Source organism: Saimiri boliviensis, chromosome 6 (assembly GCF_048565385.1).
Source record: "Saimiri boliviensis isolate mSaiBol1 chromosome 6, mSaiBol1.pri, whole genome shotgun sequence".
NCBI classification, from domain to species: Eukaryota; Metazoa; Chordata; class Mammalia; order Primates; family Cebidae; genus Saimiri; species Saimiri boliviensis.
This window is the reverse complement of record NC_133454.1, coordinates 102,011,737-102,035,130: the sequence shown is the minus strand read 5'-3', so window position 1 is coordinate 102,035,130 and position 23,394 is coordinate 102,011,737. Positions and strand designations below refer to the sequence as shown.

Sequence of the window (23,394 nt, the reverse complement as noted above, 5' to 3'; positions counted from 1 at the left end):
AGTTTTTTTTTTTTTTTTTTTTTTTGTTGTTTTTGTTGTTTTGTTTTGTTTTTGTTTTTGTTTTTAGACAGTCTTGCTGTACCTCCCAGACTCGAGTGCAGTGGCATGATCTCAGCTGACTCCAACCTCCATCTCCAGGGTTCAAACAATTCTCATGCCTCAGACTCCAGGGTAGCTGGAATCACAGGTGCATACCAACATGGCCAGCTAATTTTTTGCATTTTTGATAGAGCCAGGGTTTCACTATGTTGACCAGGTTTGTCTGAATCTCCTGTCCTCAAGTGATCTGCCTCCCTCAGCCTCCCAGAGTGCTGGAATTACAGGCGTGAGCCACCATGCCCAGCCTATGGTGTAGTTTGTTGATAACAGGCTTCTGTATTTACTGCCGTTGGCAAGAACACTTATTCACACATAACAGGAATTTAACAGTTGGCATGAACATTGCCCAAACCAGACTCTACTTTTGGTGGAGAAAAGGCCATTTCTGGCTCTTGAAAACATAACCGTTTTTTTTTTTTTTTTTTTTTTTTTTTTTTACTCATTTCTCTGAAGCTTGATGTATCACTAGAATGAGACAAATACCTAAATTAACAGTAGCTTAAATAGTTAGGGGGTGGTTATTCTTGTGTATAGTCAGAGATAGCTAGTTCAGAGCTGACATGATGGCACAGTGGTGTTATCAACAGTCCAGATTGGTTCCATCTTTCTGCCCTGCCATCCTTAGCACAAGACTTTTCCTCTTGAAGAAGATCACTTCATGGTTGCATACTGGCTGCTTCAGCCATACTGTATTCACAAAAGGATGATGAGAACAAGGCAAAATGAAATGGGAAATAAAAGTGAGACATGAGACTGAAGAGGTAAACTAGCCAGGTCTCTAGCAGCCATGTGGAGGATAAGTAGGGAAGGGGCAGGGGATGCAGGAATTAACATGGGCAACATGGGAACCTGGTAGGAAGGAATTGTAATGGTTCAAGCAAGGCAAACTACAGATCTGAATTAGCACGGTAACAATGTGAAGAGAGGATGAAACAGGTATCGAAATGGTAAAGTAGGCAGGAATGTGAGTCGATGTGAGAGAGTGGAAGAGGTCAACACTGATTCCTAAGTTTCTGTGTTCATTTATGAAAAAAAGTGCAGGAAAAGCAGTCTTTAAAGATGACTCAGATTTGTGCACATTAAGTTCAAGATGTCTGTGGAACATATAAATGGAGACATCCAGGAGTCAGCTGGATATGAATATAAAAAAGGGGGAGTGGGCAGGGATGGAGATTGAGATTTTGAATCATCTGCAAACATATACATCCAAGGTGAAACAGAGTAGATACACTAGAGTCTCCCAGGGAGCACACATAGCCATGGTTCTCAGTCTAATCCTGGGACACCAAATTATTAGGAGGTAAAGAAAAAGAATCTCAAGACCGAATGGTCAAGAAACTGGGAGCCAAACCAGGAGAGAGTAGCATCTTAGAAGCCAAGTGAGACAAGGAAGGAATAGCTAATAGGATGTATGTAAGGTAATGCACTCAAAAGAACTTTGGAAACCATCTTAGGAAAAATACAGTATTAGCTGTTTTAAGGAGGCACCCTTTAAATATCAAAACAAGTCCTCCTGATTTAAGAAACTCCCACTTGTATTGAGGAATACCAGAATTTGAACACCACTAAATGAAACTCATTCCCTGACAGCCCAAAACCATCAGAATTAAGGTAGAAGGCACATGTCAAGACAGTTACCATATGATTTTCTCTGCAAGAGATTCAGGAATCCATGATTCCCCCTGCTTACATTTTATCTCACGCCTTCTTCCCTGACCAGTTCAACACAAGCAACCCTGAGACTTAGTATCTTCTTATCCTGACCCTTAAAATGTGTCTCATGCTTTCCAACAGAGGCTGTCCTCTCGGAGGAATATTTTTACTTTTGGCCTGTAGCCCCACCCTTCATCCTATCGGGTTCTTAGAGCCAGTTCTGCAGTGAGTGGGACACTTTCCAAATATAATAGCAAATGGAAACTTCTAATTACATCTGCACATAAAACTAATGTTCTGGTTCCAGTGAGTGCATATAATTTTGTGTTATCTCAGCATCCATTTTCAAATATGTTTATCTTCTAATAACAGAAGCAGGGCTCAATCACCACGGACAGTTTCCAATACCATATCACACGCAAATGGCTGGTGGCGAGAAATAAACATGTGACGTGATAATAGGGCACTATTGCAGCTTCAAACTCCGGTTCAAGTTCCTCCCGCCTCCGCCTTTTCACCTGCTTGCTTTAAATCACCGGTTAGAGCTCTCCAGAGGAAATTATCTGAATGAAGTTGCTGGCCCAGAGGTCGGTCCCAGTTCCCTACTCCACACTCCCTCTCCTCGCCCTGTGCTCCGTGACCTCCGTGGGAGTGTGTGTGTGTGTGTGTGTGTGTGTGTCTTCTAGACATGCTGTGTACCCTCCAAGGTCTGTAAGTACTAAAAAGTCGTAACTTTCACACAGCTGTGTCATTGAAACCATTCCTGCAATCCAGTCCCTGAAGGCGAGGCCACCCTGAAGGGACGGATTCACGTAGGTGGATCTCCTGTTCTTACTCTTCTGTCCTCGTCTCTGGTGGCTGCTGGGGCACAGTAGCTACTAGCTTAAGTTGATAGAGACACTCAAAGAAGTTCACTCAAAACACTAGTCCCTGAGCAGCCCAGTAAGCTTTTGAACGCATAACAGAGTTCTGTTTCGGTTTGAAACAAAGTCACAAAGCACAAATGCGGCTGTGGCTGACGGCTATTTGGAGGCTGCCCAGGCCTGACAGCAGAAAGCAGCATCGGACTGCAGCAGGGCCGCACAGCGTGACAGCCAGCCCTCGGGGAGCCCAGGGCACCAGCAAGGCCTGGGCACAAAAACGTTTTGAAAAACATTGTAATATACTTTAATAAAAAACATAAAAGGGAAAATCAGAAATCTTTGGAAGTTTCCTACTGGTTTTATGTCCCATAGCAAATCCGAGGAGAACGCCCCAAACTTTCAGTTCCCTGGGGTTCTGAAGATGCTCATTGAGTCCTGGCCACTGGACTTCTCAGAACCTGGGCCAGGAGGCTGAGGTCAGCGCGGCGGCGGGGGTGGCGGGCGTGAGGGTCCCTGCCGAGGTGTGGCCGCGCGGCGCAGGACCCCGGAGCCTGGCTGCGCCCTGGATCCGGCAGGCTTCCCGGGGGCGGGGCCGGGGGCGGGGCCTTGCGAACCGGAGCGGTCGGGTGCGGGCTGAGCGCAGAGGCTGCACGCGTTTGGAGGTGGATCCTCGGCGCCGCAGGGTAAGAAGGCCCGAGAGCCTGCTGGGGTCCGGTGGGCAGAGTCGAGGCGGTGGCGGCGGCCTTGTGTGCCCGGGGAGGGTCTGCGGGGGGCTCCCCGCGTCCTCGCTTTCCACGCCCCCTCCCCGCCGGGCGAGGCTCCCGAGGCCTGACGCTTTCTCCAGTCCCCGCGGCCCGGTGTCCTGGCCGAACGCCACTTCGTTTTCCTCTGCGGGGAGGGAGAAGCGGGGAGCTGGCCCCCTCCCAGAAGCAGCCCCGTCGCTCCTGCCGCATCCCCCATCCCCTCGGGGGCAGCCTCGTACCCGGACCCCCGCCACCGCTTTCTTCTCAAGGGAAGCTGTAGCAGTTTAGAGAAAATTGGCCAGCGGCGGGGAAGGCCAGCCACTGTGGTTCCGGCTGTTCCTCTCTCCCCTCGCCGCCTAAATGTGGAATTTTGAAAAGCAGGTTTTGGGCGAAAAGGACATTTTAAGTACAACGTGACGTTTTGTTCTCTTGGGTCGGCTCGGGCCGCGCCCTTCTGAGAGTCTGACTGCTGACTTTTAAAAACAACATTAGGCAGTGTGCCTTTTAAGGCCGTTTAGTGCCAGCCAGGCTCTCCAATGGCCTTTCGGGAAGTATTTAAGGGCGCTTTATCTTCAGCCGGGCACAGCGGCTCGCGCCTGTAATCCCAGCACTTTGGGAGGCCGAGGTGGGCGGATCACGAGGTTAGGAGCTCGAGATGGTGAAACCCCGTCTCTACTAAAAATACAAAAATTAGCCAGGCAAGGTTGCACACGCCTGTAATCCCAGCTACTCAGGAGGCTGAGGCAGGAGAATCGCTTGAACCCGGGAGGCGGAGGTTACAGTGAGCCGAGACCGCGCCACCGCACTCCAGCCTGGCGACACAGCAAGACTCCGTCTAAAAAAACAAAAAGCAGTAGGCTTCGCGTCATAGGGTGGTTGAGATGATTGATGGAAAGCGCTTAGCACAAACGCGGTGGCTGCTAATATTTTAGGTACCCTGCGATCCCTGAACAGTTGTTCCAGTTCCCCACTCCTGGCAGTTTACTCTCAGTTGCCTGAAGAAGGCACAGAGCTCAGAGTGTTGAGGGAGGTGGCAACGTTTGCCAAAATGTGCCTATTTACATGGCAGTTTATGAAGGAGAGGCAGAAAGGGAGGCTGCCTCATCTGCAAGTCAAACAGTGCCGAAACCTGTGGCCTCTAATTTTCATAGTGGAAACTAGAAACTGTTTGCTAAACTTAGTTGTAAGGAAAACATCCCATTAGCTGAATGGCTTGGGTGATAAAAGCCCAAATAAAATGGATCTTAGGGTGGGAGAGTGGGTGCCTAATGGCATTCATCTTTGACAGCTGCTGGTAGAAGCCCTTGAAAAGGAGAGCAAGGAAAATTCTGGGCCATCTCTTTAAGAACCTCAGCCAAACCACCACAGCCCTTACCAAGCCCACAAATGCTTGAGGCTTTCTGAAGGCAGAGACTTGTTTTTAGCTATGTCCCATATGTTTGTGAAATATCTTCACTAAACCTTGGCTTTGCTTGTGTACTTAACGTAGGTGGGGCGGTGAGTGCAGAGGTAAGAGACTCTTTAGAGAGCTAGGGATGGGCATTCAGGAACAAGCTGCAGGAAAGGCCCTGGTGGGGGAACCCGTGGATTTCTTTGATTCAAAGAGTTCTGACCTATTAAGTGGGAGCCGAACAATGAGAACACATGGACACAGGGAGGGGAACAACACACACTGGGGCCTGTCAGTGGGTGGGGTGGGTGGGGTGGGTGCGGGTAGAGCATTGGGAAAGATAGCTAATGCATGCTGGGCTTATTACCTAGGTGATGGGTTGATAGGTGCAGCAAACCACCATGGCACACGTTTATCCATGAAACAAACCTGCACATCCTGCACGTGTACCCTAGGACTTAAAAATTAATTTGTATATATATAGAGAGAGATTACACACACAGTTCTGTTCTGGATTGGTTGTTCCTGGCATAAGAACCTTGGTTGGCTGGGAGACGCTTTTCCATTGTGATGGGTGTTTTCTCTTTGATTCTTCCTGCTGATGTAATTGGTTCTGTGAAGTGAGTGGTTGATAACTTGCCTGGGCACCTAACAGGCTTGGCTAGAGCAGGTACTGTGTATGTCTCCAAGGTGACACGCAGACCTGGAGTTCAGAAGCTCTAGTTCCCGGACACAGCTGACACCAGGTATCTTGTGAGTTACCAGCCCCTGGTAAATAGAAACAAGATCCATTCAGGATGGTTTTGCGACTAAGCTGTTGCCTTAGGACAGGTAATTTCATCCTGCTGGGCCTCCACTAATTTCCTATAAAATAAAGACATTGGGTTTTATTTTGAGGACATGTCTAGCCTTAAAATTCTTCAGCCTTTAAGGCCTTATGCTCCTAGGAGGAGTAACCATACTCATGGGCATCTGTGAATCTTGTGGAAACACCACTGATGTAAAAGCCATTCTCTAGTGACCTCAGCTTAACTAATGTCTTTCAGAAACTGAATTCACAAGAAGTCTCCTGTCTCCCTACTAGAGAGTGTAACTGTGGTTCTCTCAGAGCTTAGACCTGGGTTTAACTGCTGTTCTACCAGTTGCCAGTGAGGAAGTTGCTAAAATTTAATAATTTTACTTTTTTTTTTCTGAGGCAGCCTCACTCTGTTGCCCAAGCTGGAGTGTAACGGCACAATCTTGGCTCACTGCAACCTCCATCTCTTGGGTGCAAGCGATTCAAGTGTCTCAGCCTCCCATGTAGCTGGGATTACAGGTGGCTAATTTTTGTACTTTTTAGGTAGAGACAGGATTTTGCCACGTTGGCTGGGCTGATCTGGAACTCCTGGCCTCAAGTGATCCACCTGCCCCAGCCTCCCCAAGTGCTAGAATTACAGGCATGAGCCGCTATTCCCGGCCTTATGGTAATTTTCTACCACTGCTGAAACCACCACAAATTTAGCTGTTTCAAATGCCACACATTTATTACTTTTCGTTGTGTAAATCAGAAGTCTGACATGGGTCTCACAGGGCTATAATCAAGGTGGCAGGGCTGTGTGCCACTCTAGAGGCTCTAGGGGAGAATCTGTTTCTGAGCTCCTTCAGGTTCCTGGTAGAATATAGTCCTCGTGATTGGAGGACTGAGGTTTTGTTTCTTTGCTGGGTGTCAGTCAAGGACCATTCTTAGCTTCTAGAGGCCACCTGTGTGCCTTGGCTTGGGGAACCCTTCGTGTCTTCATCATACTCTTCACATTTCTTTCCTCTTTTTCTGTCGTCTGTCATGTGTCTTTGACAGACTCTGCTACCTTCTTCCTCTTTTAATGACCCTTGTCATTACATTGGGCCCATTGAATAATCCAAAATAATCTCCTTATTCTCATCTACAGAGTCACTTGCAATGTAAGGTTGCCTGTTTTCACAGGTTCCTGGAATTAGGATATAAACATTTTTGTGGAAGAGAGGCATTATTCTACCTACCACATAAGTTAGTTGCATAAATTAGTTCTCTTCCTCAGCCTTGTTTCCTCTGCCTCTAATTGGAGGCAAAGTTAAATTTACCTTATAGTATTATTGTGAGGATTAACTTCAGTTACTGGGTCAAGAGTATCGATCTTAGCAACTGACCCTTGATATTTGCTCACCAAACCGAAGTTAACACAGCAACAAGGTGTATCAGTCCATTCTTGCACTGCTGTAAAGAAGTACCCGAGACTGGGTAATTTATAAAGAAAAGAGGTTTAATTGGGTCACAGTTCTCCGGGCTGTGCAGACTTCTGCCTCTGGGAAGGCCTTAGGAAATTTAAAACAATCACGGTGGAAGGGGAGGCGAAGCAAGCACGTCTTACTTGATGGGAGCAGGAGGAAGAAAGCAAAGGGGAAAGTGCTACACACTTTCAAAATGGGGATTTCCTGAGAACTCTATCATGAGACAGCACGAAGCGGATGATGCCAAACCATTAGAAACCACCCCCGTGAACCAGTCACCTCGCACCAGGTCCCTCCTCCTACACTGGGGATTAAAATTCAACATGAGATTTTGGTGGTATTTTAGTCCATTTTCATCCTGCTGTTAAAGACATACCCAAGACTGGGTAATTTATAAAGAAAAAGAAGTTTACAAACAGTGCATGTTCTCACTCATAAATTGGTGTTGAACAATGAGAACACATGGACGCAGGAAGGGGAACATCACACACTGGGGTCTGTTGGGGGGTAGGGGGCTAGGGGAGTGATAGCGGGGGTTGGGGAGATTGGGGAGAGAGAACAGAAGAAATACCTAATGTAGGTGACGGGGGATGGAGGCAGCAAACCACCGTGGCATGTATGTACCTATGTAACAATCCTGCAAGATCTGCACATGTACCCCAGAACTTAAAGTATAATTTAAAAAAAAAAGATAAAGAGGTTTAACAGACTCAAGTTCCACATGGCTGGGAGGCCTCACAATCGTGGCAGAAGGTGAAAGGCATGTCTTACATGGCAGCAGACAAGTGAGAAATATGAGAGCCAAGTGAAAGGAGAAACCCCTTATAAAACCATCAGATCTTGTGCAACTTCCTCACTACCAATAGAACAGTATGGGGGAAACTACCCCAATGATACCTCCCACCGGATCCCTCCCACAACACGTGGGAATTACCGTTCAATATGAGACTTGGGTAGAGACACAGGCAAACCATATCACAAGCTCTTGCCTAATGGCTTGCATTCAATGTCATGATCATATGGGCCCTTAAAAGTTAGAAACGGCTACTAAATATTTAATCAGAACAGCTTCTTTTACAGCCCTGTTGGAACAAACATTTCCAATCTAATCTAAAGTAACCTGGCCCTTATGCCAGGTCACTCTCTAACCCAGTGGTTCCTAGTGTGATCCCTGAACCAGCAGATATGCAGCACCTGGGTGCTGGCTCAAAATGCACATTCTCGAGGCTCGCACGAGCCCCACTAAATTAAAACCTCTGGGGCTGAAGTCCAATCATCTGCTTAAGAACCCTCCAGGTGATTCTGATGCTCCCTGAAGTTTGAGAACCAATGTTCTGACCCTCTCTTATTTTCTTCCTTATCTTTAGCACTAGTTGGTGTAGGAATTGAGGCCTGCTTCACAGCGGTAAGTATACTCACCAGTGAATCCCTTAAATGTTATTAGATAATTATTTGATTTGTTAAATACTTTATGTTCAGATTTCTTTGGATTGCACATATATATGTATTTGTGTGTGTATGTATATTATATATGTATCTGTGTGTTTTTATGTATACATATGTAACATATATATGCTTATATGCAGTTGGCCCTAAAACAATGCAGGGTTAGGGACACTGTACAATATCTAGCTTGTGGCGGGGCAGCTAAGAGGGGATGGGGTGATGGCAAACAGTTGCTCTTTCAGACATCCAAAATGACTCTCTAATTGATCCTAATTGTCTTTGGAAGTCACACAGAATAACCTCTCTCTCTTCCTCAGTGCCCTTTCCTATATTTGAAGATAGTAACTGTCTCTGACTGTTCCTTTTCAGACAGAACAGCCCTGGTTCCTTCAGCCATTTCTCCTGGCATCTACAGCTGTTTATTTTGCTAGCCTGATAAATTGGAAGAAATTTGGAAATGTGGCATCTAGACTAAAAATATTATTTCCAGGTCAAGTCCAAGGCCAAGATTGTGTCTGCATTTGCCTACTTGCTTGTTTTTTAAACTGCCCATGACATTTTTGTCCATATTGAGATTTAAAACCCTCGTCTTATTCTTATATTTTATCATCATATAAAATCTTTATTACCACTTTATAAATTAGGAACTGAAATAAAAGGAACTGACTGCTTCCAGGATATGTAAATTGGGAGCAAAGTGGGCTTAAAATATAGGTCTGCCTTTCAGGATTAACAGAAAAATCACCGAGGCTTCATTTTTCACAAACATAAGTGTGGGTGACAAAATAATGGTTTTCAGACAGGTGTAGAAAATATATACATGAAACATTTTTTTACCTCAAAGCAGCCAGTTTTGAGAAGCTGTGTATATTTTTTATATCTAATTAGGTTGGGTAGTCCAAACAAAAGTTAAGAAACTATAAATGAAATAGTCACATCAAAATCTTCTAGGCCAGGCACGGTGGCTCATTCCTGTAATCCCAGAACTTTGGGAGGCTCAGGTGGGTGGATCACCTGAGATCAGGAGTTCGAGACCAGCCTGGCCAACACGGTGAAACCCCGTCTTTACTAAAAACAAATCAGCCAGGCATGGTGGCACACGCCTATAGTCCCAGCTACTTGAGAGGCTGAGGCAAGAAAATTGCTTGAACCCAGGAGACAGAGGTTGCAGTGAGCCAGGATCATGCCACTGCACTCCAGCCTGGGTGACAGAGTGAGACTCCGCCTCAAAAAAAAAAAAAAAAAAAGAAATCTTCTATCATGTTGAGATTTTTCTATGAAAATGTTCGTTAAGAAAAAATAATGGATTTAAGCATAAACTGCTCATAATTCTTCCACTCTGTTAACCCACATGATTTAAATTCAGGAAAGATTGATGTACTCCAAACCTGTGTGTGTAGATGGCTGGATGCAGTTATGTTTTCAAGAAAATAATAAAATTATAGCTATATTTAAACCAGCTTTTTTTCTTAATTCATCGTGAACAGCCTCCACGCCCGTTACTTTTCCTGGCTCTGCAGTTCCCCACCATGGAAGTGTACCAAAATATACTCAATTTTCTTTTTATTGGATGTGTATATCACTAAATGTTTGCTATTTTCAACAATATTTGTATAACATTGACTGTTTCTTATTCCTGTGATGAAAGGCCTACTTGGAGCTCCCATTACAGAAATGACTTCAGAGTCAGCTTATGCTCCACCCAGGACAACCTGCCCTTCCTTCCTAAGGTTGGGAAAGACTTGTCCCTACATACCTTCTCTGAGGGATTTTTCAGTTGTGCATTCTTTAGAGGAACTAAAAATCATTCAGAATGGCAATATTATTAGAACAATAGCAATATTATTAGAACAGTCCTTAGGGACAAACCCGCTGTTAGGAGTCCTGAGATGTTTGGAGAGGAGTTGAGTGGTGATGCTGAGAGTATCTTGCATGGAAGTTCTTGGTTTGGATGGAATCGCAGCACTTTGGGTTCATTTACAGGCATGAGGCACTGCGCCCCGCTGAACTGACATACTCTTAGCTAGTTCACGTGGTCTGCAGTGTGGAATGAAGGAGTACAGGTGGTGGCGGAGAGACTAGGAGACTGTTGCACTGCTGTAACCTGAGGTGTTGGCTTGAACCAAAGTTGTGAAACTGGCCAGATTGTAAACATTTTAAAGGTAAAGTCCACAAGATCTGCAGAGGAATGGACAATTGGGTGTTAGAGAATGGCATTAAAGATCTTTTATTTTTTTAAGACAGTCTCGCTCTGTCATCCAGATTGGAGTACAGTAGCATGATCTCAGATCACTGCAACTTCTGCCTCCTGGGTTCAAGCGATTATCTTGCCTCAGCCTCCCAAATAGCTGGGATTACAGGTGTCTGCCACCATGCCCAGCTGATTTTTGCATTTTTAGTAGAGATGGGGATTCACATATTGGCCAGGATAGTCTCGATCTCCTCACCTTGTGATCTGCCCGCCTCAGCCTCCCAAAGTGCTGGGATTACAGGTGTGAGCCACTGTGCCCAGCTAAAGATCTTTTTTCTGCACTTAACTTACGGGAACCTTCCTTTTTTTTTTTTTTTTAATTAAAATGGAGGGCGTTTTAGACTAGGGGGTAGTTTTACTAAAAGATAGATGATCTATGACTACTAGAAAAGGAGCATTGTCGTGTGTGGATTTTCCTGATGTTTCTGATGATACTTGGTTTATTTATTATAGAATATTTGGGGAAAGGATGGCAAAAATAAAGGATCGGGAAGAAAAAGAAAAAGCCGCAAATGATCTTGCTTAGTGTTAATTACCATCTGCATTTTAGGGCATTTATAAAATAGCCTTAAAACCATCAACTATTTCTTTTTCTGTCTCCCGCCCTCCTCTGCCTCCCATACACATACACACACTCCATCTGAACGCTCTACTCTTGGAAATTCGTATCTCCGCAGTGGTTCATAAAGGCCTGCTCTTATTTTGATCGAACAGCCTCACCTTGGAGTCTGCACGTAGCTACTTCCTTCCTCTGCTATCTTGGTTTCCCCTGCAGCATGTCATGGAATCAGCCATGGCAGCAACCAGCCAGTCTTGTGGAACTGAGGCTAAGGCTTGACACTCCCCACCCACCCAGGCTGCCTTAGGTTTGATGCCTGAGGTCTCCCCTGCTCATTCAATGCAGGGTGTCTCTCTGGCTTCCGCACCTCACGCCCTCCTCTGTCTCACTTCCCACCCTTCATCCCACAACAATCCCTCCCCATTCTTCCTCTGGTAACCTCATGACTTCTCAGTAACACTGACAGTGGCCACAACTTTTTGAGTGCCATCTTTGGCCAGGCATTGTGCGTTATGGTACACATAACTGTCCCCGTGCTTATTAGCCAAAGCGTGGAGATCAGAGGTTAACATACAGCAAAGAGGTGGCAGGGCCACAACTATCTGGCCTTGTTCAGAGGCCTCTAGACTGGACTGGAACACCTGTGCCCTGAACACTTTCATTGTGTTCTTCCTGCTTTCTTAGCAGGCCTGTTCTAAGATACTCATCAAAGAACAGCTCCCTGTCAGGGAACCTGTGTGTTGTGGAAGTGTGACTTATGTCAAGGACCATTCCAAGGGAAGCATCCTCAGCCTGCAGCTCCGGCCATCCGGACACCTTTCCGGGGCCTACCCCAAGGTTCCTTCCCTCCTCCTTCCACAGGGATGACATCGTAGCTACTTTGGGTTTTCGTTTGTTTAGAGACAGGATCTTGCTCTGTCACCCAGGCTGGAGTGCAGTGGCACAGTCACAGCTCACTGCAGCCTTGACCTGCTGGGCTCAAGTGATCCTCCCACCTCAGCCTCCCAAGTAGCTGGGGTTACAGGTGTATGCCACCACACCAGCCTAATTTTTTTTAAATGTTTTTATTTTTGTAGAGACAGGGTCTCACTATAATACCAAGGCTCCGATCATGCTATGCTTAACTTTTAGGAAGTGTCTGGAGCTGCCTGTTGGGGGACCAACACCTTCCTCCCCCTGCTCACTTGCAGCAGTTCCTCTTGGACTGGAGCCCTGTTTAACCTGAGTCTGTGACTCACCCTTCCTACTCAGAAACCCCTGTCAATGGGGAACCAAGAAGGTGGCTGGCATGTGCTGGAGCCCCGGCCCCAGGGAAGGTCCACATGGGGGATGGTGTCCCCCATGGCTGTAGGTTTCAGAGCCTAGGGGGTGGTGGGGAGTCATCAATGTGTAAGGAAAGGCCAGGCCACAATTGTCTTTCTTCTGGTTTCTCACATATCATAAAGCCACCTCTTTCTCACTTCCACCACATCCATCCCCAGGGTTGACTCACTGAGCATTTTCCTCTTTGGACAATGTCAGACGCTGCCCTTTTCCTGGAACATCTTAGTCCTCTGCTGCCCTATACCAGCAAATTCCGTCAAGCTGTGACAAATGATGATTTTGTAGCCCCAGAGAACTCTGCATTTCTAACTTAGAGGAGGGTAGGTGACTCACCCTTCCAAGAACCCCATCTGTCTGTCTTGGCCTGTGGGGCTCTTGAGAATAGAATATGGAGTATCCTGGCTTACAGGTGCTGCCGCCTCCTTGTTTCAGGATGGGTTCAGGGACGTAGGGTTGGAGGGAGATTTCTTAGTTCTACTGTGGCTGCTTTGTATCTAGGTAAGTTCAAACCCTCCCCGTACCTTGGCTTCTTTACTGGGTAAAGAAGGGTTGGAGGCATTTCAGCCTTCCCTCTTCCCACCTGATGCTATCACTACACATCTAGGCATTTATGTAATGGAAACTTACAAAGTTGCCTACTACCTCTCTTCATATCCCCAAAGAGAGCAAGGAAATGAACCCATTATACTTAGAGTGGCAAGAGAGAGCTTCTGGGTATGCCAAGCCATTGCTGTCTGTTCTGCTGCTAGATGCATGCTGGTGCCTTCCAGAGTCACCCCTTTGGTCCGATTCACTTAGTGCCGTGGTTCAGAGAAGTGGCCCTCCATTTCAGCCAGCATCTGGGGGTGGGGACAGTAGAGTGGGAACTGCAGTGGCTGTATGAGTCAGTTTGCGCAGGTTCTCACTTGACTCACTGACCCTGATGGGGAGGACAGTGTTACTCCCATGGCATGGTGGTGCACACTGGGGCTTGTAGGGACTGAGCCTACTCAAGGGTATGTGGTGCTGTGGGTTAGAGCTGAGGTGTGGCCCAAAGATTCCTGACTCTGAGCCCAGTGTGCCTTGACTCCCCCTTAATACTCCTCTCAGAAGCCTCCTTGGCCTTCCAGCCCCTGGTTTTGGAGACAACCAGCAGTCATTTGTTGGTTCCTGACAGTCCTTCCTATCCCTTCCTTCCAGGTTCTGTGGACAATCACAATGGGAATCCAAGGAGGGTCTGTCCTGTTTGGGCTGCTGCTCGTCCTGGCTGTCTTCTGCCATTCAGGTGAGTGCTCCAGTCTCAGGACACAGATCTAGGCTGCCTGGGCCATGAAGTCCCTTCTTAGGCCTCAGTTTCAGCCCCAGCTCCTCCTCCAGGCCTGGCTTTGGTTCTTTTGACTTCCACTGTTACAGGTCTGGGGTTGTATGACAGCTCCTTCCTATGTTATGACCTTGTCCTCAGTGGGGCATCTTCCTGAGTTACAGCCCATCCTGAGTTACAAGGTGGCTTTTGGCAGGGGTACAAGTGGCTTCAACACTCAGCAGCTGAAGTTTCACCCCTGTCACCATAAGCTGCTTGGGGACACCAGTGGATGCCATTGTTAGAGTGCTGTGCAAGTCCCTTTGGGGCACCACTCTGCTTAGAGCCATCTGAGCTCAGTCCTTCTGCTCTTGGGCTCCTCCCATGTTTTAACGATGATGGCCGTAGTGACAGCAGCAGCAGCTAGCTAACCCTGATGTGCCAGTCACTGTTCTAAGCATTTTACATGTATTTGCTTATTTAGTCCTCCTGCCAACTGGATAGAGTAGGTATTATTTTTATCCTTGCTTTACAAGCAATAAGATTGAGACCTCCAAATAACTTGTCAAATAACACACACAAGTGGTATGCTGGAATGTGAACACACAGTCTGGCAACAGAGTCCCTGCTCTTCCTTCCTGCTCCAGGCCACCTGTCACTGGGCCACCCGGTCTCCTCACCCACCCATCCCCTGGTTTCTGGGGGGAAATTGTGTGCTTCTGAGTGAACTTCTGTAACAGTGGAAACACATGGTAAGGATCAAATGCAGTTATCTGCCTATGTCATGTTGGTATAACGTCTTGTCTGCTGGTGGTTTTTTTTTGTTTTTGTTTTTTTTTTAAAATATGGTTGGTAGGGGGAGCAGAAAAGGAAGTAGCAATACAATGAGCAATTTTAAAAAAGATCTCCACACCATTGTAGCATGTCTTATAATATTAGTAGCAACCATATATTGACTGCTTATTGTTTACTGGGGACTGGGCCTGAGCCTGTCTTTTAAATCTGTCCAACCATCCCAGGAGGTCAGTGCTGTTACGCCCATATTACTGCCGAAGAAATGAAGGCAAAGTAGTAACTTGCCCCAGGACACACTTGAACATGCTCTCCCTTTCTGAGCAGAAAGAGAAGTCACGACACCCCTTCTTCCCCACCTCCCCTAATTCTAGCCAGGTTGCAGTGTAATGCAGTTCACCTGTGTTACAACACTGCCTTTTTTCTATACTTACTTATTTATTTATTTATTTACTTTGAGACGGAGTTTCACTTTTGTTACCCAGGCTGCAGTGCAATGGCACGATCTCGGCTCACCGCAACCTCCACCTCCTGGGTTCAGGCAATCTCCTGCCTCAGCCTCCTGAGTACCTGGGATTACAGGCACGTGCCACCATGCCCAGCTAATTTTTTGTATTTTTAGTAGAGACGGAGTTTCACCATGTTGACCAGGACAGTCTCGATCTCTTGACCTTGTGATCCACCCGCCTCGGCCTCCCAAAGTGCTGGGATTACAGGCTTGAGCCACTGCACCCAGCCTTTCTATAATTATTTTTTATTCGTTTTTCTTTGTTCCTTCTTTTTTCTGTCTCTGCTGCTTAAATCGGAATGTTTCTAAAATTAAATTAGCCCAGTAACATCCTACTTCCAGCAGTCTGCATTTGTTTATGGAGCAAGCTTGGGACCATCAGCTTCCCCATGACAGGTCTTGGGGTGCTTTTCAGCCCTTCCTCAGAGAACTGAGATGTGAAACTCACGTGTCCACAGATGAGAGGCCTTCTTTGCTGCTGCCTAAAACCCTGCGGGGAACCTTCCTCTGAACTCTGCCTCTTGTAGCCCAGGGGAAATCTCATCTACCCTGGCTTACTGGCTAAAATATCAAACAGTTGTCCACTGACCTACTGCTTGCTTTTTTTTTTTTTTTTTTTTTTTTTGAGACAGAGTCTCACTCTGTCACCCAGGCTGGAGTGTACAGTGGTGTGATCTTGGCTTACTGCAACGTCTGTTTCCCAGTTTCCAGAGCTCAAGCCTAGGCTGTCAGTTCTAAAACCCAAGCTTGGTTTAACCATGATGTTCTTCTAATTGACCTGAGTGGGAAGAGAAGGAAACTCTAGATTATGGGGGAAACTGAGGTCAAAAACAAAGCAACAGGGCCGGGTACAATGACTCATGTCTGTAATCCCAAAACTTTGGGAGGCTGAGGTGGGTGAATCATTGGAGGTCAGGAATTCCAGAACAGCCTGGCCAAGATAGTGAAACCCAGCCTTTACTAAAAATACAAAAATGAGCCAGGCATGGTAGCATGTGCCTGTAATCCCAGCTACTCAGAAGACTGAGGCAGGAGAATCGCTGGAACCTGGGAGACAGAGTTTGCAGAATAGAATTCGTTTTAGGGGGATAACCATTTGCTTAATTGGGGTTCAAAATTAGTGTTCCCTGTCATCAAATCACTTGCAGATGTTCATCTATTAACACTGATCTGTGATGACATTTTACATATTTCATCTCTGAACATGAATTTTCAAGCAGATAGGTATTGTCAGATACTGATCATCAACCCGTGAGTATGTGATTTAATTGGGCATATTCATTGCTTGGAAGACACAGAATTCTGATTGTTTTTCTTGATACTTTCCTCTTAACACATCATTACATAGCAGATTAATCTCCTTCCAGTTGCAGGTGAGGAGGAAGCTTCTCAATTGCACAGTTAGATGGATTTTCAAATGTAGATATTTCCTTTGTGCTTGCATCAGAGTCCAAAAAATGTTGCTGGAACTTTAAGAGATCCTGACTTTCTTCCTGATTCTAGGTAATAGCCTGCAATGCTACAGCTGTCCTCTCCCAACCATGGAGTCCATGGAGTGCACTGCGTCCACCAACTGTACATCTAATCTTGATTCGTGTCTCATTGCCAAAGCCGGTAAGAGCCTCCCTTGTCTGTCTCCTAAATGTAATGGGGTGATAAGTGCCTGGGAAAAAATTGTGCCGCTGTAACTCTCATTAGACTTGCATCAGGGAATAGCTTCCATTTATTAGCATCAGGTGTGTATTGGGCACTAAGCACTTACTCCATGCATTTTAAACTTCATGCTTCGCACTCCTCAGGGTGATCTTTTATTCCCATTTGATAAATGTGGAAACTGAAGCTCAGATTAGGCAACAAATTATGGTCAAGTAACCACCTCAGGATTTGAACATGGAAGTCCATCTGACTCCAAAGCTTGTGTTCTTTAACAGCAGCCCTGTGCTGCCTTCCAAACCTTGGAGAACCTACTGTGTACCCAGCAGAGGGCTAGGAGCTAGGGATGCAAAGATAAAGAAAGGATACTTACCGTTACAATTATGACAAAGGCCTGTTTGGCTGTCCCAAATGACTTCTTGTACGACTCTGTCTCATTCCATGGGGTATCTGGTATAGGCAGAGTCCTGAGGAGACTCAAGCTGAGCTGAAAGGGCTAGTAGGAGGTAAGAGGGCTAAGAGGGGAAGGGTGTTCTGCGAGGGGCAGCAGGTGCCGTGGCTCTGTGGCTCAGAGCGAGGTGCTCATGAATGTGGGGGTGGGGAGTGCTAACGTGCACAAGTCCTGTCCAATCTGCATTTGCCAAATTGGTGGAAATATTGATGTAATATTCACCTCCATCAACCCTGTTAAAATAGAATTTAGGAAGTGGTAGGCAGAGGAAGAAACCAGCAAAGACATGCCCTCTGTTCTTGCTGGGTATGGTTCTGGGTAGAATCAATGTGTGCGAACGATGCCAGCAAGGAATAGCAGTTTGAGAGTGTTCTCAGTGTCCAAGGTAAAACCCTCAGACTTACATTTCTAAGAGATTAATAATAAAAACACTCCTTAAGGTTATTTGTACTTTTAGACCTTTTATACAAACTCCCCGCAATGTTACCATCAAGGAATGGTGAACATGTCAGGTAAACTCAGAAAAGCCTTCGGACACACACAGGTTCACAAAAACTTAAGATAAAGAAGATTAACTTCCCCAGAAAGGAGAAATCCCTCAATAAGTAAAGACAAATTATAGTTACCCTGTCTAAAAAACCAGGAACATTTTGATCTCGATTTCTGGATTACAGCTAAAACTCCAAGCCCTCCATGCAAGGTTATTGATTCTGTAGGGGACCAGTCCCTCTGCCTCCATTGGAAGACCATGTTTATTCACTGTTAGTGTAGAAAGTGTAGTAAGGCCCTTAGAGAGTATGTGGTCACTATGTATGAGCACAGAAGACCTGGCTCTTTAGCTTGATCAGCTGTTTCTCTTGGACTCTTCACTACTAAGTGTAATTAAACTAAGTATAATTTCCAAATGAGACAGTAAGGGCAATTACCACGTGTAGAGCAGCAGTGAGGAGCTCTGACTTCTGTCCTGCCACCAGCTAGTTCCCTCCACCTCTGTTTCTCATTTATGAAAAGTGTGTATTGGACAGCAGAGGAAGGGAGGAGAGGAGAGGAGCGGAGCTCAGAGCCAAGATCTTTTTCCAGTTCTTAAGTCCCAAAATTTCTTATAAATGGTTAATGTAAACAACAATAGACAATGAGACACACCTACTAAAATGACCAAAATCCAAAACACTGACAACTCCAGATGCTGGTGAGGGTGTGGAACAATGGGAACTTTGGTTTTTTGTTTTTTTGAGACAAGGTCTTACTCTGTCGCCTAAGCTAGAAGGCAGTGGGTGCAGTCTCGGCTCACTGCAACCTCTGCCTTCAGGGTTCAAGTGATTCTCATGCCTCAGCCTCCTGAGTAATCGGGATTACATGAATAAGCCAGCACACACAGCTAGTTTTTTTTTTATTTTTAGTAGGGACGGGGTTTCACTATGTTGCCCAGGCTCTCTCAAACTCCTGGCCTCAATTGATCTGCCCACCTCGGCCTCCCAAAGTACTGGGATTACAGGCATGAGCCACCACGCCTGACCAAAATTAAAAAGTTTCTAAAGTAAAGTGACAGTAAGCTAGGATTGATTTTTTTTTTTAAATAAGCTTAGTGTAGACTAGATGTACGGTATTTAAAATATCTACAGTAGTGTACAGTAATGTCCTAGGCCTTCACATTCACCCACCACTCACTGACTTCCAGTCCCGCAAACTCCTTTCACGGTAAGTGCCCTATAGAGGTGCACCATTTAAAAAATCTTTTGTACCATATTTTTACTACACCTTTCCTATGTTTAGATATGGTTAGATACACAAACAAGTTGGCTGCTAATTCAACCAGTATATACTGGCATCATAGCAGTATAAACCATGGAAGTATAAGCCATGTTAAATATACTTAGTCTTGAAGGAGCCTTTGATGGCAGTGCCATGTGGTCATTGCTGTAATGACATTCTGGGCAAGGGCCACAGTTAAGGGTGCCTATGATGACTGAAGACTGTTGGCTTTAGATAGACTTGAGTCAAAGTCTTCAAAGAGTGGGGAGGAGAAAACCTCTAACACCCCAGGGACTCTGATTTAACCCACTTTTATGTGGGTAGTTATTCTGAGGCTGGTTTGGGTGAGAAGATTACCATAGTAAGGCTGTTGTTTGAATATGATAATTCAAGTAAAGCACTTTGGTACGCTGCAGGACACATAGTAAGTGATTAATTGGCAGCAATTATTAATAAATTACTGTCTGTTCTCCCCAAGCTGCTAGGCTTCCCTAATTAAAATTCTGACAGCTTTAAAGCTTTTCAAGTTCCAGTGCTTAATTACTATTCCATAAAGCAGTAACTTGCCCTAATCACCAGCAGCCTCTAATACAGTATTAGAAGCTTCCACTTATTTAGTTAAGACTCAAGCAAGTACAGCCATTTCTGGATACTCTCTCTGGACTCTGCCACTTGACCAAACTTCATTAAATTCCAATCGAGATACCCATCCCCTCTGAGGAGAAGGACAGGACATTTAATGCCTGCGGTTATAAACTGAGAAATGTTGTGTTCCAAGCTATGCATGGAATTGGGTAAATTAGCTACAAGCCCTACAAGCCTGAACTAAGGAAGTATGCAACTGCATTTTCTTCTTTCCAGCACAGAAGAAAAGAAAACAATTGCAGAGTAAGGACAAATACCTTCTTTTACCCCAGCATCTGGCACATAGGCCCCAGTTATTTTTTGGAGAAGAAAATCTACCGTTAACGCCACTTTCTCAACTAATACATTTTTCACCTGACATGCTTTTTCTGAATATTAAAAAACCATGATAAGATATTTGGACTGTATACTTCTGGCCTTTATTTTCCTGTGTGCCCAAGAATATTTTTCCAAAAATGGGACCGTGATGGCATGTTCTTGTGGAAACTTTTCCTATATTACTGAATAATCTAATTATTTTTAAAATGAAGTTTCAAATATTTTAAAAAATAAATCATCCAGGTGGCAAATTTTTAAAACTCAATCACTACAGAAACATAAACGAAGTATACTCTTCCATGATGATACCACCATTAAATTACTTGGGAATCCTTCCAGAGAAAAATTAATGCGCTTACCTCAATGTATATATGCTTTATTTACACCAATGGGTCACGTTCTATACACTGTTCTACATCTAGGGTTTTTTTTAATTGAGATATAATTTACATACCGGAACATTTACATTTTTAAGTGTATAATTCAGTGCCTCGTAGTGTATTTACAAGGTTGTGTGACTATTGCCGCTAATTCCGGGATCTTTCTATCACCTCAAAAAGAAACCTGTTAGCAGTCAGTCATGCCTCCCTCCCGCATGCCTGAGCAGTCGCTGATCCACTTTCTGTCTTCATGGATTTGGCTCTCCTGGCACTTCATATGCAAGGAATCATACAGTATTGTGGTGCTTTATGACCGCCTTTTTTTGGTTGTTTTTATTTTATTTTATTTTATTTTATTTTATTTGTATTTTATTTTATTATACTTTAAGTTGGGTTACACATGCAGAATGTGCAGGTTTGTTACGTAGGTATACGTGAGCCATGGTGGTTTGCTGCACCCATCAACCCATCATCTACATTAGGTATTTCTTCTAATACTATCCCCCTCCCATCCCCCCAACCCCTGACAGGTCCTGGTGTGTGATGTTTCCCTTCCTATGTCCATGTGTTCTCATTGTTCAGCTCCCACTTATGAGTGAGAGAGAACATGCAGTGTTTGGTTTTCTGTTCTTGTGTTAGTTTGCTGAGAATGATGGTTTCCAGCCTCATTCATATCCTGCAAAAGACATGAACTCATCCTTTTTTATGGCTGCATAGTATTCCATGATATATGTGCCACATTTTCTTTATCCAGTCTGTCATTGATTGGCATTTGTGTTGGTTCCAAGTCTTTGCTATTGTGAACAATGCTGCAATAAACAATGTGTGCATGTGTCTTTATAGTAGAATGATCTGTAATCTTTTAGGTATATACCTAGTAATGGGATTGCTGGGTCAAATGGTATTTCTGGTTCTAGATCCTTGAAGAATCACCACACTGTCTTCCACAATGGTTGAACTAATCTACACTCCCACCAACAGTGTAAAAGTCTTCCTATTTCTCCACATCCTCTCCAGCACCTGTTGTCTCCTGACTCTTTAATGATCGCCATTCTAACTGGCATGAGATGGTATCTCATTGTGGTTTTGATTTGCATTTCTCTAATGAGACTGGCTTTTTTTTTCACTAAGCATAATGTTTCCAAGGTTCACTCATGCCGTGACATGTATCAGTACTTCATTCTGTCGTGGCCACATAATATTCCATTGTGTGGATATACATTTTGTTTATCCATTTACCAGTTACAGGACATAGGGTTCCACTTTTTAGCAATTTTGAATCATGGTACCAAGAACATTCATGTGCAAACTTGGTGCGAATGTAGTTTTCAATTCTTTTAAGTATATGCACTCAGGAGTGGATTGCTTGGTCAAATGGATAACTCTGTCTTTAACTCTTTGCAGAAATGCTAAATTTGTCGAGAGTATCTGTACCATTTTACATTCCCACCAACAATGTTTGAAGGTCATCAGTGTCTAGGCCATCAACCTAGATGTCTCTACTTGCACAGGATAGATTCTAAATAGAATTAAGGGTCCAAAGGCAGATACAGAGCTCTCCCCACTTACTTTCTTCCCCTTGTGTGTGTGTCTTCCCACAGGGTCAGGAGTATATTACCGGTGTTGGAAGTTTGACGATTGCAGTTTCAAACGCATCTCAAACCAATTGTCGGAAACTCAGTTAAAGTATCACTGCTGCAAGAAGAACCTGTGTAATGTTAAGGAAGTGCTTGAAAATGGTGGGACAACCTTATCAAAGAAAACAATTCTTCTGCTGGTGACCCCGTTTCTGGCAGCAGCCTGGAGCCGTCATCCCTAAGTCAACACCAGGAGAGCTTTTCCTCAACTCCCATTCCTGTGTGGTCCCTTTCCCTTGCCACCACGGTCTCAAGGCTTGACATTTTCCAACTGGATCCTGTTGGGAAAGAATAAAATTAGATGGAGCAACTTGGGTAAGATAGAGGGGCTCGGGGAGATTTTGAAGACCAGTCCTATTTGCAGGGAAGCCCCACTTGAAGGAAGACGTTTAAGAGTGAAGTCAGTGTGACTTGAACTAGATTACATGCTGCTTCCTTTGCTCTTGGGAGGACCGGCTTTGCAGTGACAGCTTGAGTTGATTCTCTGCAACCCTCAGACATTTTCCCTCTGGCTCCTTGGGTGTAGTCAATTAGCATCATTGGTACATTTTTGGAGGGTGGAGCAGGAGTGTGTGAGTATTCTTTCTCATATGGAACACTTCCATAAACTTCAGGGCTCCCGTATTGCCATGGAGGCATGCCAAATGTTCCATATGTGAGTATCAGTCAGGGGCAACAAGATCCTTCGTGCAGGGCTAGAGGACTTCTGGCAGAGAAGTGGGCAAGTGTTCCAGATGGCAGGGCATGAAAACTTAGTGAGGTACCGGTAACTGAAAGTTGAGTTTTTCCCCGTCTTTAAATTTTATATGGGCTTTGTTACCTTTCACTGGAAAAGTGTAATAGCATACATTAATAGTGTGTTAAAGCTATTTTCTCCCTTTTTTAAAAATTGGAATGGTGTGATATCTGGGCTTTGCCACACACAGTTACAGAGTGGACACTCTGTGCTACATGTAACTAGCAGTATTAAGTGTCCTTATTTTAAATGTTACTGGTAGGAAGGCCGTTCAGGTATGTGTGTATACAGTATGAATGCAATGGGAACAGCCTATGGGATTGCAGTTCGAGACTTCCAAAGGCCATTCTTAATAATAACAGATCTACAGGGGTGTGTTTTATTTGTCTGCATCCAGCCTCCTGTTAACTCCTAGCTGACTTAGCATAGATTGTATAAAATACCTTTGTAAGGGCTAGCAGCACAGTCACAGATGTTTGAGGCTTTCAGAAGCTGTTTCTAAAAAATGGTACATACCTTTCACAAAGGCACACTTTTTCCTCTTCCCTGTACATTCTAGTGAATAAATCTCAAGATTCAGTAGACCTAATGTCATTTCTATTATGATCTTGGCTGTATTTAATGGCATAGCCTGACTTTTGCAGATGCAGGAATTTGATTAGCTTTGGATGA

The 23,394-nt window shown here is 44.8% G+C and overlaps 1 protein-coding gene across 1 annotated transcript; it reads left to right on the top strand.

Annotated features, from left to right (window-relative positions):
* The first annotated feature begins 3,219 nt into the window (after nt 1–3,219).
* On the top strand, nt 3,220–23,306 carry CD59 (CD59 molecule (CD59 blood group)). The gene is made up of 5 exons (XM_010333276.2): nt 3,220–3,298; nt 8,360–8,397; nt 13,751–13,835; nt 16,654–16,764; nt 21,951–23,306. The coding sequence occupies exons 3-5, from the start codon at nt 13,769–13,771 to the stop codon at nt 22,166–22,168; spliced, it is 396 nt and encodes a 131-aa protein (XP_010331578.1). The 5' UTR covers nt 3,220–3,298; nt 8,360–8,397; nt 13,751–13,768; the 3' UTR covers nt 22,169–23,306.
* The last annotated feature ends 88 nt before the right edge of the window (nt 23,307–23,394 follow it).